General features: G+C 44.2%; 1 protein-coding gene across 1 annotated transcript in view; it reads right to left on the bottom strand.

The window, feature by feature from the left end:
* MYO18B (myosin XVIIIB) overlaps positions 1-16,398 on the bottom strand; it is a 230,720-nt gene that overhangs the window by 86,104 nt on the left and 128,218 nt on the right. Inside the window, exons 30-32 of the mRNA XM_004690853.1 lie at positions 16,111-16,311; positions 12,467-12,577; positions 8,545-8,649 (exon numbers count right to left, since the gene is read on the bottom strand). Coding sequence (XP_004690910.1) covers positions 8,545-8,649; positions 12,467-12,577; positions 16,111-16,311 — 417 coding nt within the window. The remainder of the gene's footprint in view (positions 1-8,544; positions 8,650-12,466; positions 12,578-16,110; positions 16,312-16,398) is intronic.

The raw sequence follows: 16,398 nt of genomic DNA, 5'->3' as shown, positions 1-16,398 counted from the left end.
ATAGTCCCGTGCACTCTAGGGTGTGGAATTTATAATGAGGTGGCCCAGGCTTTGAACCTGGCTCACAAGGCTGGTGGAGGAATCAGGGCAGAGTCACGCCTCCTCTCGGAATGTGCGTTCCCTTATCCAGAAGAGGTAAAAAAAAATCCTATGCTCTGTGTTTGAGATAAGACAAGATCAGATGTGGTAACGGATCAGAAAGCACTTTGGAGGCTGTCAAGGGCTTCACAAATATCAAAGATAATAAGTATTGTCTGATGGCCTCAATGCCCTTCCCTAGATTTTGCCTTCTATTTCTCTACCACCTGTTTTGAATTCTTTGAAAAATGAGGTGGTTCTTAGAATCCAGCTCATTGTTCTCAGATGTATTGCTTTGTTAGGTTTAAAATACTGATGCACACACACACAGTAATACTGGTGTAGACAGAGCAATGGTTTTCACTCTCTCTCTATACATACATATAAGCTACCTAATGAGCTAAGCTGGGATAGGGCATCGTGCCAGGCTCTTTATAACCTGGCACAGGTTATTGCCTCAACTCCTGTGACTATCTTTTAACATCAGACATCATTATTATCGCCTTTATAAAAGCAGTCATAGCTCACCCACATGGGGGCTTCCCAAGTGACAGGCGCCACTCTAAGCACTTTATGGATATGGACGCGCCTGGTCCTCATGGTGACCCTACGAGGCATGCGGGGTTAGGGTTCCCGTTTTACAGGTGATGGAGCTGAAGCTTACAGAGAGAAGTGGTTTGCCGCAAAGCACATGCCTATTAACGAGTGGCAGAATTAGGATATCACACCGAGATTTTCTGACTGGAAAGAGGTCATTTTCGTCAAATATATGATGAGAGAGAGATGCTTTGCTCTTTAATTAAAAATAAAAAGGTGTGATGGAAGCAGGCTCAGGTGGAGGGGGGGGCGGAGGGGAGGGGCAGGCAGAGCCCTGAACAAGCAGCAGCTAGGTAGGTGAGGAACAACTGACACAACCAATGTGGAAACAATGAACAATCTGCCCAGGGTGAGTCACTGCTCAGGACTGGAGCTGGAACCCAGGCAGCTTGGCACTGGGACGCAAGTCTCTACCCATTGCACTGCAGGGCCCAGGCAGGCACCTGTCCCCAGAATTACTTCCTCTGAAGCCCAGAATTTTGACCGTGGTTACTCGAGCTGCGTGCAGTGCACCTTTCTTATTTTTTATCTGCTCCTGCTCTGCACACACCCTGAAGTGTCTTTAATTGTCTCCTGGGACTAGCTGACAGCAGGCATATCCCTACAGCTGGTAATGACCATCTAGGAGGGACCATCTTCCCTGCTAAAAAGCCCCTGAAAATGGTGCCACATTGCCTATCCAGAGGGATCATGGCAAAAACCTGACAACAAGCTCTCCGACTGAGTCACCCTCCCATCCATAATGAATTGCTGCAGGAGAGGAGGTGGGGAAAAAAGCCTCATTAGGTTAATGGGAAATAAATGTCACTCTGTAAGTTCGCATTTTACTGCACAAAGATTTAAATTTAGATAAAGTTGGTGAATAATTAACCAATAAATCTAAGTGATGTTTAATGTTGTTGTGGGAAACTAAACTCAAACCCCAATTGTTTCACCATTTATCATAAAGGCAAATTGGAGCAGTTGTTAAATGTCTGTTACAAAAATTTCTTCAAGCACTTTTAAAATAAGATCTCTGGAAATGTGAGCAATTGCAAGCCCTTTTACACCTGGGGAAACTGAGGCTTGGAGAGAGAATGCGTACTGCTGAAGGTGGCACAGCAAGGTAATGGTGGGACCTGAAAATATTGTGAGAAAAGATGCCCCAGAAAGGTGGATGTAGTTCACTGGGCCAAACTGCTTTTAAGTAGATGGCACTAGATTAAAAAAAAACTCTCACACACAAATGTGCACATAATATAAAACTCATTTTGAATTCACCTAGACCACGTATGACCTTGGGCAATTTGCTTTACTTTTTGAGCTTCATTTCTCTTGTCTACATAGAAGAACAAATAACACCCATCCTGCAGCACTGTTATAAAAGTTCAACAAAATTCATTAGAAAAACAATTATGATGACTTATCTTAAAATTTATGAGTGACTATTAGAAGGCTAGAAATATGGTTTGTAGCTTCAGAACAGGGAACAGAGAGCACAAAGGAACACAGAAAATATTATTTGAAGACAGATATTGGGTGGTTTCACTAATCTGTGGAATATAAGCAATATATAGGGGAGCCAAGTAAGGGGTCAGAAAAAAGAGTAATCTAGCAGGAAAACATAAATCAAAGACATTCAGTGGGGAGGCTGGAGAGAGGGGTTAAAACAGGGGTGGTAGAAAAAGCACAAGAGACTATGATTCACAGGTGACTGGTAGTGGAAATTCTGTGGGGACTACACCTGAGTGGGGAAATCAAACACTACAAAATGTGTGTGTTGTGTGTGTGGGAACATGTGTGTGTGTGTATATATATATATATGTGTGTGTGTGTGTGTATGTATATATGTACATGTGTATATATGTGTGCATAGATCTGTATACATATGTTTATATACACACAACACATGTATATGCACATATACACAAATATATATATACATATATTTCAAAAATATTACTGATTACTATAGGGAACAAGGGCAAGGAAATATATAGGTCACTGGCACAGAGGTTTTAGGAAGGCTGAGTGGAACACACATACACATGGGGAATAAAAAAATGTAACCCCAAATTATAATGGGGGAAAAGAAAATCTTGTCAATCTATTCAAAAGCAGGAAGTGGCACAGAAAAGAGATAATAACCTACAAATACTAAACACAAAATAAATAATGAAAAAATTCAAATATATTAGTCATTATCACAATTGTAAATGAATTACATTATCCAATGAAATTCTGGAGACCAAAATATTAGATTTAGAACTATCAAACTATTTGAAGGAAACCTACACACACTTTTGCAAAGTTAAAAGTAAAGGGATTATAAAAGGATCTTGCAGGCAAATGAAAATAAATCAAACAAAAGAAGATAAAATCATTCATGGGAAGATAACAGAAAATGAGTAAAACTTGGCAAAAATCACAATTATAGAGGGAAAATATCAGAACTCTCAGAAAGAGATCAAGCAAAGCTACAGGTGACTTTTAAAATATAACCATATTTTAAACCTTTTAATTTTTATGCTTTTATATTTGAATTCAATATTTAAATCATAAAATTAATGAATATGATTTATTTGCCCTACATAGATCCTCAAAGAGAGCCAGATACTTTCCAGTCTATAAATTATTACAGTTGAACAGGAACTAAGGCAGAAAAGATAGCTCAACAATTTAAAATAAAAAAACATTATAGATTCTATTACATATCTTATCTAAAAGGACTTTAAACTAAATACACACACACACATATATACACACACACACCAGACTACTTCAGCAATCAAAATAATAAACTAATGCCAATAGCAGCAACATGGATGGAGCTAGAAGGGATCATGCTCAGTGAAATAAGTCAGAAGGAAAAAGAAAAATAACAGATGGTCTCACTTAGAGGAGGCATATAAGGGGTCTAGGAAAAAAACAAAGATAAACAGACAACTATACATCAGAGATATTCTTCGGGGGGTGGGGTGGGAAAGGGCTCAAAGGGAGGGTGGCAGAGCACAAGGGACTATGGAGAGGCGCGCAAGTGAGCTGCTGGTGGAAATTCTCTGGGGGCTACATCTGAGAAAAGAAAGCAAATGTACAAAAATTAACAATGATATAAAGTATATACAACTTATATACTAATAAAAAAACTAAAAATCAATGCTAAAAATTACTCCAAATAATTCCAAATATTTGTAAACATAAACTCAATTTTTAAATACAGGTTGGGCCCTCCCTGGTGGCGCAGCCGGTTAAAGCACAGCATTGAGAAGCGAAAGCCACTTCCGCATGAGTTTGATCCCTGCCCGCCCCAGAGGTGACCACATGGCGTGGCAGACCTCTCCTGGCCCACCCGCTGCTCCCCTCAGCAGTGTACTTCGTCGATCTGCCTGTTCTGCTCCCCCACTCTGTCTCTGGTGAGGCCTCTCGCCACCCCTGAGCCTCTGGCCTGTACCCCAGTTCTGTATGAACAACTAACTCTTTAAAAAAATAAAATAAAATAAAATACAGGTTGAAGGGGAAAACCATAAATGACAGGACAAAATGCTTAGCATGTTAAGGATGACGTGAGAGCAGCAATTCAAGGTGACTGTACTGTTGTAAATGCGACTAAAGAATATTTGGAGTAGAATCGAAAATGAGCTAAAATTTTCAACATCAAAACTCAACAAGAGAATAATATCTGAATTTATACTGAATTTGAAGGCAGTAATCAAATGTTTATCCTATCCTGCCAGAGAAACTAGGCTCAAATATATTACATGCAAGATGTATCAAACCTTCAAGAAGTACATGATCCAAGTTTTATAAAAATTGTTTCCGACGTAGTTGCAAATTCATTTTATGAGATTAGTGCAACATTAGACAAAGACTGTGTAAGAATATAAATGTACAAGCCAATCTTACTGAAAAGCTCCTTTCAAAAATCCTCAAAAAAAAAAATGAACAATTAAAAAAGAACAATGCATTAAAATTCCCTGTGACTAAGTAAGGTTTATATAGGAAATCTAAGAAGATACCTCGTAATAGCTGAAATATAATATATTACACTGTGAAGTAAGTAGTAAGAATTGTTGACTACTGCCAGAAAAAATACTCCAAAATATTCAACAGCCAAACAGCAATTTTTAAAATATTAGTAAACAACAAATCAGAAGACAGTTCCAGTCTCATTAGATTTCTGTAAATACATACTGGAAATGTCATGCTGAGTTCAAAAACAGGGAGTGCATGCCCGATATCTTCTTTACTTATACTAGAGGCCCAAGCCAATGAAATAAGGTAAGAAAAAGAAAAAAAAAAAGCTCTAAAAATTGGAAAGAAGGGACAAAATTACTCTTATTTTTAAATGGCAAGACTTCCCAGGAAGAAAAAGCCAAAAGAATAAAAATAATGAGTTCAGCAGGTTTTCTGGATATAAAATAAACATATAATAATCAGTAGTATTCTGAGATAGGGCACAGTAAATAAAATATAGAGTATAAAAATAATACTCTACTCATTAAGCCATAAAAACTACAGTTTTCTAGAAGCACATCTATCAAAAATGTTCAAGATGTCTATGGAAAAATATGGAACTACAGGTAAACATTTCATTTGCTGTTATTATAAATTTTTTAATTCATACTAAAATATATTTATGAAAGCCAAAAATATTTGGAGAACTATGTTATGTGCATGAATGCAACAGTTCAACATAAATGTTATTGTTCCCAACTAACTAGTAAACTAATATACATTTGAAAATCAAATAGGCTTTGTTGTTATCTCAATAAGAAAATCAAAGGATGAAGACTAGATAAAATGCTTTTTTAAAAGTAAGCAAGGTAGGCCCTCCCTGGTGGCGCAGCGGGTTAAAGCACAGCACTAGGAAGCAAATGCCACTTCCGCATGAGTTCAATTCCCACCTGCCCCGGAGGTGACCGCATAGCGGCAGACCTCTCCTGACCCGCCCGCTGCTCCCCTCAGCAGTGTACTTCGTCAATATGCCTGTTCTGCTCCCCGCTCTGTCTCTGGTGATTCCTCTCACCCTCTGCATCTCTGGCTTGTACCCCAGTTCTGTATGAATAAATAAATAAATCTTTTAAAAAAAAAAAGTAAGCAAGGTAAGCTGCCCCACAAGTGATCAAAATTCAGCTGTTACGATTATTGGGTGCAGAAACAAGACAAACAAATCAATTAAACAGGATGGGTTGGCCCATCAACATACCCACACATATCTGGAAAGTAAAGGAAAAATTATTCATGAAGTAAAATGAAGGTAATCTATTTCATGAAAAAAATAAATATCTTCCTCATACTGTGCATCAGAATAAAATAGATGGGTTAAGGAGCTAAAATTGTCAAAAACAAAATTTAAGAACTTTTCTAAAATATGGTGAAATATACTCATGACCTCAGTTAAGGAACCATAACTTAAGCTATAAAAGCATCAGCCATACAAAGTGACTGATTAATATGATTAGTCATATGAGTGAGAGAAGTTCAACATACAGTGAAGTGTTAATCCATGGAATAGGAGATAGCTGTGAAATCCACAACCAAACTGCATTAGCAGCTCATCTAAGGATCACCAATATCAATGGGAGGAAAGGAGAAGACAAAAAAGACTCTGAGCAGGCAATTGACAGAAGAGGAAACGGTAACAAACAGGAAAAGGCACAGACGCCCTAGACATGAGAGACAAGCACCACAGCCTACTACTCAGAGATTGGCCGGAGTGCTGGAAGTCTGACCGGGCCATGTGTTAGCGGGGGTGTGAGAAGCAAAAATAAATCGGTAAAAATGCTGATGACAATGAAAACGGTCACAATTACATGGGGGAACAATTGGGGCAACATCAAATAATTCTAAAATGGTACATTCCTGGGAGCCAGCAATTCCTCTTCTAGCTGCAGACCCTGGAAAAGCTCACCACTGTGCACAGTGAGCCATATATAAGAATATGCACTGCAATTTTGTGTGTGCAAACAATAAAATATCTGCCATTGAAAGAATGGGATTAAAAAAAATATATAGCATAGCAGCTAAAATGGATGAACTCAAGCTACATGCATTGTCATGGACTAGTCTCAAAATGACAGTCAGGGCAGGGACAGAGGAAAGCGAAGAATCGCATGTGCTGACGGGGTTGAAGTTTAAACGTGCATGAAGAAACATTCCACACGTTGACCTCTGATGAATGGGCTCTTCTGGGAAGGAGGGAGGGAAGCAAACGAGGGAGACCAGGAGTAGAAACCAAGAGCCTATTGTGGTTGAAATGTTTTGTTTCTTCAAAACTATCTGTATCAAATACGGCAAATGTTAATTCATGTGAACCCCTGTTGCCTGGTGTATAAATGTGAATTGCATTCTTCCATCTACTTTGCTGTGTTTGGCAAGAATCTTAACAGAAACCTCTAAATTGATCAAATGTGATATAATCATTAAAAAGCCCCACTTGGGTGGCTAATACAAAATTGGCATTTTATTCATTTAAAGTTTCCTTCCCTTCACAGGAAAATTTATTTTATCAGCATTTATAAAAGCCTTTCTTCACTGGGCTGCCTACTCTGTTTTCTCAAATGGAGAAGGCTGAATTGAATGCACCCTTCTCCCTGGGGCTCCTGACTGTCTCCCAGAATCAGGTATAAGGCTGAGCGCTCTCGCCCTGATATGAAAGAGACAGCACCCCCAAGGGCTCTGCACTGGAGTCCGCTGCTGACTTGGCTGAAATGCTGAACCCCCAGAGTGAGAAGGTCCTGTAGGTCCCTCCTTGATTCCCTCACTTCCGACACTCCCACTATGATGGACCCACTTGCGGATTCTCTCCTTTAATCAATTTAAAACAAAACCACATCACGGAGCTCCTATTTGTCTGAGGCCTGGCTGCTCTAGATGACCATCTGCAGGAGGCCCACATTCCTTTGCGAATAAAGGGAATGACTCTAGGGGAAGACTACTGATAGCAAGATCACTGCTAATTAAAAGACAATGAGTGCGTGTCACACAAATATGTGCAAATACACTCCTGTGATGCATGGAGACACGCCGCAGAGGCCAGGTCTCTCCAGTGGTGAGCTTTCATGTCACCGCTGAACAGGAAGGAAAGGGAATACCTGGGTGATGGAGGAGTGATTCTCCCCGTTCTAAAACCAGGAGCGGTGCTCCGCTGGCTGCTTTATTTACAGCGCAGCTTCTCTGTATTGGGGTGGGGTGGGTGGGGGTGGTGATTTGTTTCCAAGGAACAAATCTCTACAGACATTTGTGATTGTCACAACTGGGGAACATGCCACAGGCATCTGGTGGGTGGAGGATGATGTTCAACATCCTACAGCACAGAGGATACCTCCTCCGCCTGCTCCCCAAAAGAGAGTGATGGGGCTCCAAGTGCCCACAGTGCTGAGAACACAGACAGCGATGGCGGCAACCCCATAAAGCTCTGTCCTCCAGAAGCTCAGGGCAAGCTCACCCACAGCCACGTGGACAGAAATGGCCCAGCAAGGGTTTATACAGTTCCCTTTTCCTGACCTGGAGCCTGGGTGCCCCTGTCCAGAGTCTAGTTTTCAAGAAGCTTTTCACATTCACCTAACAGCTGTCCAAGGCAAGACAATCAATGGTCCACACCACTCTGACTAGGCCCCGTGGGTTTCTATTTAATGGGTTCTTCCCAGAACACCTCTGTATGTGGACACCAGAAGGTCTCCTTAAAGAGCCAGAGGGTGTGGGGTCGTCAGGGGAAGAATTGGTAGAGGTGGGGCACTTGGGAGAAGCAGGTGGAGGCTGGCTGAAAAGACTGACTGAAAACCTCTCCAGGGAAGCCCCCATGAATCTGCCCCTCAATGGCCCTGCCCTTTCAATAGGGCCCTGAAGTAGGGAATACACCCACACATTCTGCCGGTATCTCTCACTTACCTGATCACACAGGGTTCCAATCAAGCCTTCCAAATCCTGCTTCTCATGGAGGACCATCTGCTTCTCCTCATATTCTTGCTCCAGCTGCATTTCCAGCTGACGGAGCTGTGGGCATAAAGGGCAGATGCATGCTTAGGATAAATGAGATCCATCTGGTCAACCCCACAAGACAGGGTGACCATCTGGAGTTGGGAGGGATGTGGAGCTCATGGCCCCCCTTGCCCAATTCCAAAAAGTCTGCCCAGGCGATTGGGCTGTGATGTCTCTGTCAGGGAGCTCAGGAACCTGAAGTCTGGGAGCTGAACAACTGTGGGAAGAACTAGCCAATTATGGGGAGCCCTCTCCCCCACTTCCCTAGCTAAGACAGATGTTTCATTCCTATGGCCAGGAACATCACATGCATATGTATAAGTCTTGGCACTCTGATTGTTAAAAGCTCCACATATTATATTCAACATATTAAATTGCCTCCCCCTCTCTTATTATATAAATTATGATGCAAGACAAAGTTGCATTTGAGGACATTTGGTGCTGCGAGCTGCATGCTTGTGTACCTCCACAATTCATCTCTGGAAACACTTCAGTCAATGTGAAGGTATTTGGAGATGGAACTTTAGGGGGCATCAAGCTGAAATGAGGCTGTGAAGGTGGGGCGCTCATGATTGGTATTAGTGCCCTATTACAAGAAGAGACGTGGAGGAACTCACTTCCCCTCTGCCTACAGGAAGACAGCTTCTACAGCCAGGAAGAGAGCCCCCTCCAGACAGCAATTCTACTGGCACCTGGGCCATGGACTTCCCAACCTCTGGATCTATGAGACATAGTGTCTAAGCCATTCTGCCTATGATATTGTATTATCGCAGCCTGAACTGAGACTTTCATTTCTGAGGATCTCATTTAATTTACAGATGGCTCTGATTTCTCAGCAATGGCTCAGCCAGGCAGGTAGTCCCCACCAGAGCGGATGCCCCACTCTAACTGTGCTTTGCATGCCTCGCTCATGTCATCTCATCCCTTCACCCTCCTGCTCCATGTTGTGCCATCAGTAACCCTACTTTTCAGATGGGCAAACTGAGTCACAGAGAGGTCACAAAGCGCATCTCCTGTCAGCTGCTGGCGAAAGTAGTTAGTGTTCTGTTTTCTGGCCCAGCTCTCCTGCCAGCCCGGGCAGTCATCAACATTCCCACCCAGGTCGCTTCCAATTGATTTCCTGCCACAGTGAGAGATAGACTGAGCAGAGCAGCCACAAGACATGAAGTCAATGTTAGTGTCTGTCATAAGGAGAAAAACACCTCTCTGACCTCACTCTCTCCATTTATAAATCTGTCAGTGGAAAACTCTCAGGAGGATCTAGCTCACACCTCTAGCTCAGGAGATGGCTCAGGCCTGGCTCTGGGCACCCTTGGAATGCACCCAGCATTGTGAAACCTTCACCTAAGGGGAACCTGGGCAGGGACTGGGGCCTCCCTCTCCTGACCCAGGAAGGGAAACAATTACTGATAGTCACATAGGAAGCAAATTCATTTTGAAACGTTCTTTTGAGAGTAAGAGATACCAGACACTCATATCTGCTTATCAAATGAAGAATGAAAAAGCTAAAGTCATTTTGAAAAACAACAATAGCTATAGGTCAAGAATAACAATGCCTTCTGGGGTGTGTTATGTAGAGTATTTCCACATGGGGTTCACAGGTATGATGTGGGGTATGGGAGGAAGGCAAGTCCATGCTAGAACAGTGTGGGAACTACCAAATAACAGGTTCTCTGGTACGGGACTTATCAGAGCCTTTGGGGAGTTCAGGAATTGCTACAGAATGCAGCATTGCCCAAGCTGACTTCTTTGAAGTGATTCCTAGATGGCCTTTCATAGCCAAACATTTGCTATTTGCAAGCACGCACACACACACACACACACACACACACACAACTAGCATCTTGGCTAAAAGACTGGGCTCTGGAGTCAGACAAACTTGAGTTCAAGTTCCTACCTCTTGATTTCCCAGCTGGATGATCTTGAACAAGTCACTTTCTTTTTCTGATTCTAGTTTCCTCATTTGTAGAAGCAGAACAATGCAACTTTACAGAGTTCTTAGGAAGTATAAACAAGCTGGCAGGCATAAAGAACCCAGTCCCATGTGAAGCATGACAGTCATTTCTCCCAAATATGTGACAGTGGGGCATAAGCAGAAACTGGGCCTCATAACTCCCATCCGTCACTTTACAGCTCACAGGTTACTTCCAGGGAAGGGAGAACATGTCCTATCATCACTCCCATTCTATTGCCAATAGAACTGAGTCTTGGGGTGGTTTTGAGAGTCACTGAAGGTCACAGTGGCCCAACAGAGCTCAGCATCACTGGCTCCTTTTATCTGAGCCTGGGGAGGTCTGGGGGGTGCACCTGGCTCCCATATAAACCTGTGGAGGAAGACAGGTACAAAGGGATCCAACATTTGTCACCTGTAGAGGTCTGGGAATCACCAAGACCCCTCCAGCCCTGCTTAGGATGACATCCCAAGTGCCCGCACCTCCTCTTATATGGATTCATTGTGCCCGAGAGCCAGGCACTCAGCAGGCTGATCAGGCTCAGGGAGGGCAGGCTGCCTGGAAATCTACACGTGCCAGTACTGCTCATAAATTTCCAACAAACAAGGTTTGCATTGCAGAACTCCATGCAGGTTTTCCACATCTGTGGCTCCCTGAACTCACAGCGACCCAAGCAGGTAGCAATTATTAGCCCATTTGACAGATAAGAAACATGCAGCATATTAGCAAGGGTCTGCGATCCTACATCTGGCTGTTAATGGAGTTGGGACTTGATCATAGTCACTGTGACTCCACATAAAGCCAAATCGGCTTTCTTGTGTGTCTTATAAACTGGCTCTGAGTGACCAGTGCTGAATACCAAGCGAGTAGCCAAGGAATGGAATCAATTTTAGTTGAAGTTCAGGGTTGAAAATCACCTTCCCAAGATCACATAGCTGCAGACTTGAAAGAGCAAAGAATCAAACCAAGAGCCGATGGATTTCAACACCCACACTCTCAGCGCCTACAGTCTAGAGGTCTCTGCAGAGACTGCTTAGGGAGCTAATAGCAGGTGTCAGCTTTGGGAAAGGCCACTTCACCCTCTCTTGGACGTTCACAAAGCCATGAAAGGCCTGGGGAGTTCCACCGGGAGGAAGCTGTTGCAGGAGGCTGACGCTGAAGCCTCCCTCTTACGCCCACCCAGTAAGTGTGTCTGTAAGGATGTTTGCCTCTACACCAGATCTAATAATAGAGCGTCAGAAAAATCCTAAATGTCTAACAACAGGAGCCTGGCTGCATACATTACAGCAAAGCCTGGGTGGCTGTTCACAAGTCCACTGAATCTGTACTTACAGACACAGAGAAAGGCCCAGAACACGCTGCAGCGTGAAAAGAGCAGCATGACCTCATCTAGGTAAAATGATGTCTACAAATATGTGTGTGACAGAAAGTGAAAGAGAGATTTGAAAGATCACTTAAAAATAGTCAGAATGATGATGCCTAGCTGCTAACATTTTAAGGCTTTATGCTTTCTTAGACGCTGAAATCTCTGCAAAGAACCTGGATAAATTGTAAGACATTATTTGAGTTGTAAAGGAAATAGCAAGAAGAGACTGGTCCCCTTCTTGATACATGGACATCTTTATGCAAAGCATTCACTACATGGAATTGTGGGCTCTTGGCAGAAATCTTGGGTGATTATGCCAGGCAGTTCTTGAGACTCCTGCGGTTCCCGGATCATATTTACAAAGGTCGTTTTGCCTCAGTATCCTTGAAAGCACCTCGGGAATGAAGGTCTCAAGTGGCTGCAAAAAGAAGCAGGTCTCCCCCTCCCTGGAAGGAAGAGGGCGACACACTGGGCCCAGGCCGAGGGTAAAGGGCATGGCGCCCTGCTCACGTACCCGCTTCTGGCAGGACTGGCGGACATCCTCCAGCTCCTCCTCCTGGTCCTCGCGGTCCTTCTGGTGCATCTGCTTCATCCGCTCAATCTCTAGCTCAAAGCGCTGGCGGAGCTGGGGGCGGCAAAGTTGATGTGTGAGGACCACCCCTCTTCCTGCCCTGCCCGAAAGGTCCCCCTTGGCCATGTTCCTCTTTAAAGTGCATGGGTGAGAGTCAGGTACCGGCCCTGGGCACCCAGGATGGTCAGAGTCAGCAGGTAGGTGGTTCAGAGGCTGCCTCCATCACTCCCTGTGGTCATAACAGATACCACTAACCAATCACACTCTCTTCCACTGAGTTCAAAAGGAACCTCAGATTCCCTCTTGACACTATTAAAGATGAAACAAAGTTATCATGCCCAGAGCAGGCATCAGTGATGGTGTTCTGGATGGCTGGTGTTTTGCCTACAAATTCTGGCATTTAAAGTGAGTCAGCTTTCTGCCACAGAGTGTAACATGGACTCTGACGTCCACTTCCCTAAGACGTTACCTGGGTCAGACTACTTGGCCTCTGTTCTGTTCCCTCTCTTCATAGAAAACAAGAATCTTTGAATGCTATTATAGAATTAAATCAGGTGGTCCAAGCACTCAGTACAGCGCCTGGCACATGAATATTGAAGTCTTTTGCCCATTATTTGATAGACAGGAAGGAATATCCCCACTCTTCCTGGCAGCCTGAAGGACACAAGTCTTCAAAACTTGTTCTTGTACCTGGTATTTGAACCGGCTGACGTTGCATGAAAAGTTCTAGAATTAGACAAAGAGTCATGTGTTCCAGTTCTGCGTTAAGATTTTACTTGATCTGCGTCACTGAAGATGTGCCAAGATCTTGCTGCTTGAATTCTGTGGCACATTAGAATTATCTAGTGTGTTTTTTTTTTAAATGTAAATTACAAGGTTTTACCCTGGGCCTTTGGATCACAATCTCTAGGGTCCAGACCCCTAGAAGCCACACTTTCAAGCTTTCATTTATTTCTCCTCGCTTGGACTGTGGGGACCAATAGCCACATTTAGGTGAGTTTTATTGTGAGAACTGTGACTTCCTGGCCATTTACAAACAGCCCAGCGCCTCTCAGCAAGCCTTCAGGAGGTGACAACTACTATCCCTAACATAGGAATGAAGCTGAGAAAAAAACAAACTTGGTCTTTTAAAAGGCTGATCATTTTCTCTGCCTTGAAAGACTGTAGCGAAGAGTAAAATGGGAAGCGGACAAAGCAGACGTCAGAGCCCCTATTACAGTTCCTGGCATAAAGCAAGCTCACTTTAAATGTCAACTCCCTTCCTTGCCTCCTTTAAAATGACAGAGGTTATGGGATGATAATCCAAAATGAGGAGCTTAAGCAAGTAAATGTAATATTTCTTTTTCATTTTTTTCCCTAGCCTCTTGGACACCCCTGACATCTGCAATACCATTTATGTCAGTTTCTATGAGTTAACATAAAATTCCCTGGAAAAGATGCAATACTGTAATCAATAAATATCTCCTGGACCGCTCGAAGGGCACCGTGCAGTGCGGAGGTGCTGGGTGAAGCTGACAGGTGCAAGCATCAAGTCAGCGTTGCCTCCTGTGTAAGCTGAGAGGCAGTTGGGAAGCAGCATTAAGCTTGGGGGTCTCTGAGGTTGTCATGGGGGTTTCTGAGGTTGTCACGGGGGCATGTTTCTGTTTCCAAGCAGGAGGTGCTTTGCTGGTATCTGAAGGAGTTAACAGTTTTCCAAAGTGCTTGCTTTATTCTCGATCGGGGCTGCTCTGTGTCACTGCACCGGCCTCTACGATCCCTAATGACCTACACAGACAGTCCCCCTTCTTTGTGAACCTTCACAGAGTTGGGGCTGAGGTGGAGGGATGAGCACGACTCAGATTTCATTGTACAGATGAAGACTGACGTCTAGAGAAGACAGGGGATTGCCCACTAAGGCCAAAATGGACAATGGGACCTCCTGGAGGGCCCCAGCTAGATGTGATCATATCACAGCTCCTTGAAGGCTGCATGACCTTTGGGCCTCCAGGCCTTTGCATAGACTATTCCTTCTACCTGGTACTTTCTTGGCTGAGCAACTCAGATTCATCCCTGTACTCAGCTTTTGATGTCAATGCCACTTCCTCCAGGAAGTCTTCCCTGATGTTCCCCAACCCTGCTCCCAAAGCCAGACCTGCAGCTTTCCCCTAGGACTGACCATGTCTACAATGTTTACAGCTGCATTCTTAGATCTACCCATTGCCTGACACAAAGCAGTTGCTTAATAAATATGGCAGTCTGAGTGAGAAGGAGTTCTGCTTTCTGAACTGCTCCAGCCCCCTCCCCCCTTGCCCACCACATTCAGGTTTCAGTACTCGGAAGGCTCCACGCCAATGGAGAGAGAAACAAAAACTGACCCCCCAGTCTTCTTCCTACCCCAACTCCAAAGATCCTCCCTTTCACCAGAACTTTCCACAGTTTGTCTACTTCACATACTCCAGCTGCCTGATCAGATTTTCTTGAAAAGGGGCTCCCAGGCTCTAAAGCACAAAGATAATTGTTCCTTAGGAGATCCCACCTGAGAAGCCATGCTTCTCCCTGAAAAGCTGTTTCGTTTTTATCTTGAGTGTAATGCAAAGCACATCATACATACTCTCTTTTGCTCTCTGGTCACCAGGAACAGTAGACAGAAACTCCTCCTGTGGCGTGTCCCAGGGGAGGTTCACCTGCAAGGTGGTTCACTGGCCCACCCTGCCTTGCGTCTTCTGTGCTTTTCTGATTCAGATTGTTAAATCTGTCATTTTTCTATTTTATTTATTATTTATGCAGACATCTTCTAAGCTGTCCAAAATTCTTTGTGGAGTGAGTGGGCAAATAAAACATCAAACGAGGAAAATATTCATCTGGTACTTTGTTGGCACAGTGGGCACAAAAGCACTTGTTCTGCTGCCTTCTTCCCCGGAGCTAGCGTGTTTCCTGACGTCAGCATCCCAACCTTCCTTGCCAAGGCTATGCACCTAGTGGGGACTCAAGACTCTGCGAAGTCAGGAGACACAGGCTCTAGATTCCATCCCTGCCACTTTCTCGGAGACTCGGTTTCCACATCTGTGCAAAGGGACGAAGAGCTAACACCTCACTGGGTAACGAAGGGGGGGCTTCCCTAGATGAGGTGTGGGACTGCTTCGGACTGGCCTGGCCACAGACAGTGTTCAGTACACATCACACTTGGTCCACGGTTACTCAGTGGCCACCAATTGTGGACCTAATTAACAAGATCTGTGAAGAGGAAAAAAATCTACCTTTTTGAAACATATTGTAATGGGGGAGAGAAGCCTCAAGCACACTGTTTAAAGTCATATTGAATAATGACAGTAGGTACTATGAAGAAAGACAAATGAGCTAAGAGAGGGACCGAGTTGGGTAGGGGGTGAACTATTTTCAAGAAGGCCACGAGGCCGGTTTCTCTGACGAGGTGACCTGACTTGCAGGATGGCAGGAGTAGGCAGGTCATGAAGGGTCTGATGCCAGAGAGGCTCTCAGGGTAGCAGGGAGCCACAGAATGAGCAGCAGCTGAGGGGGTGCCCTGGTGAGATGGCAGTAACACCCCTCTGGGGTCAGCATGGGACAGGACATGAGCCCAGGCTTCCTACCTGCTCCAGCTGCTTGATGGTATTTTCCTGCTGGCTCTGGATTTTCTGTTGCTCGAGGGCACTGGACTCCAGTTTCCAGAGCCTCTCCTTCAAGCCAGCAACACAATTTTCCCCCAGAGAGGGTGACCCCAGCAGTTCCTGCTTCTGGGCCTTCAGCATCTCCACCTCTTGCTTCAAGTGTGAGGTTTCCTGCTCTTTTTGCTACAGAGACAAAGGAGCATGATGGGAGCCACATGCCGCCCTCCCCCCAGGTTACCCCTCCCACTTCGGCTTGGTGAGGTCTCTGCT

This window comes from Condylura cristata, unplaced genomic scaffold, assembly GCF_000260355.1.
Source record: "Condylura cristata isolate star-nosed mole 26May11 unplaced genomic scaffold, ConCri1.0 scaffold00029, whole genome shotgun sequence".
Lineage (NCBI taxonomy): Eukaryota > Metazoa > Chordata > Mammalia > Eulipotyphla > Talpidae > Condylura > Condylura cristata.
The sequence above is the reverse complement of the archived record's forward strand: the minus strand, read 5'-3'. Positions and strand labels throughout refer to the sequence as shown.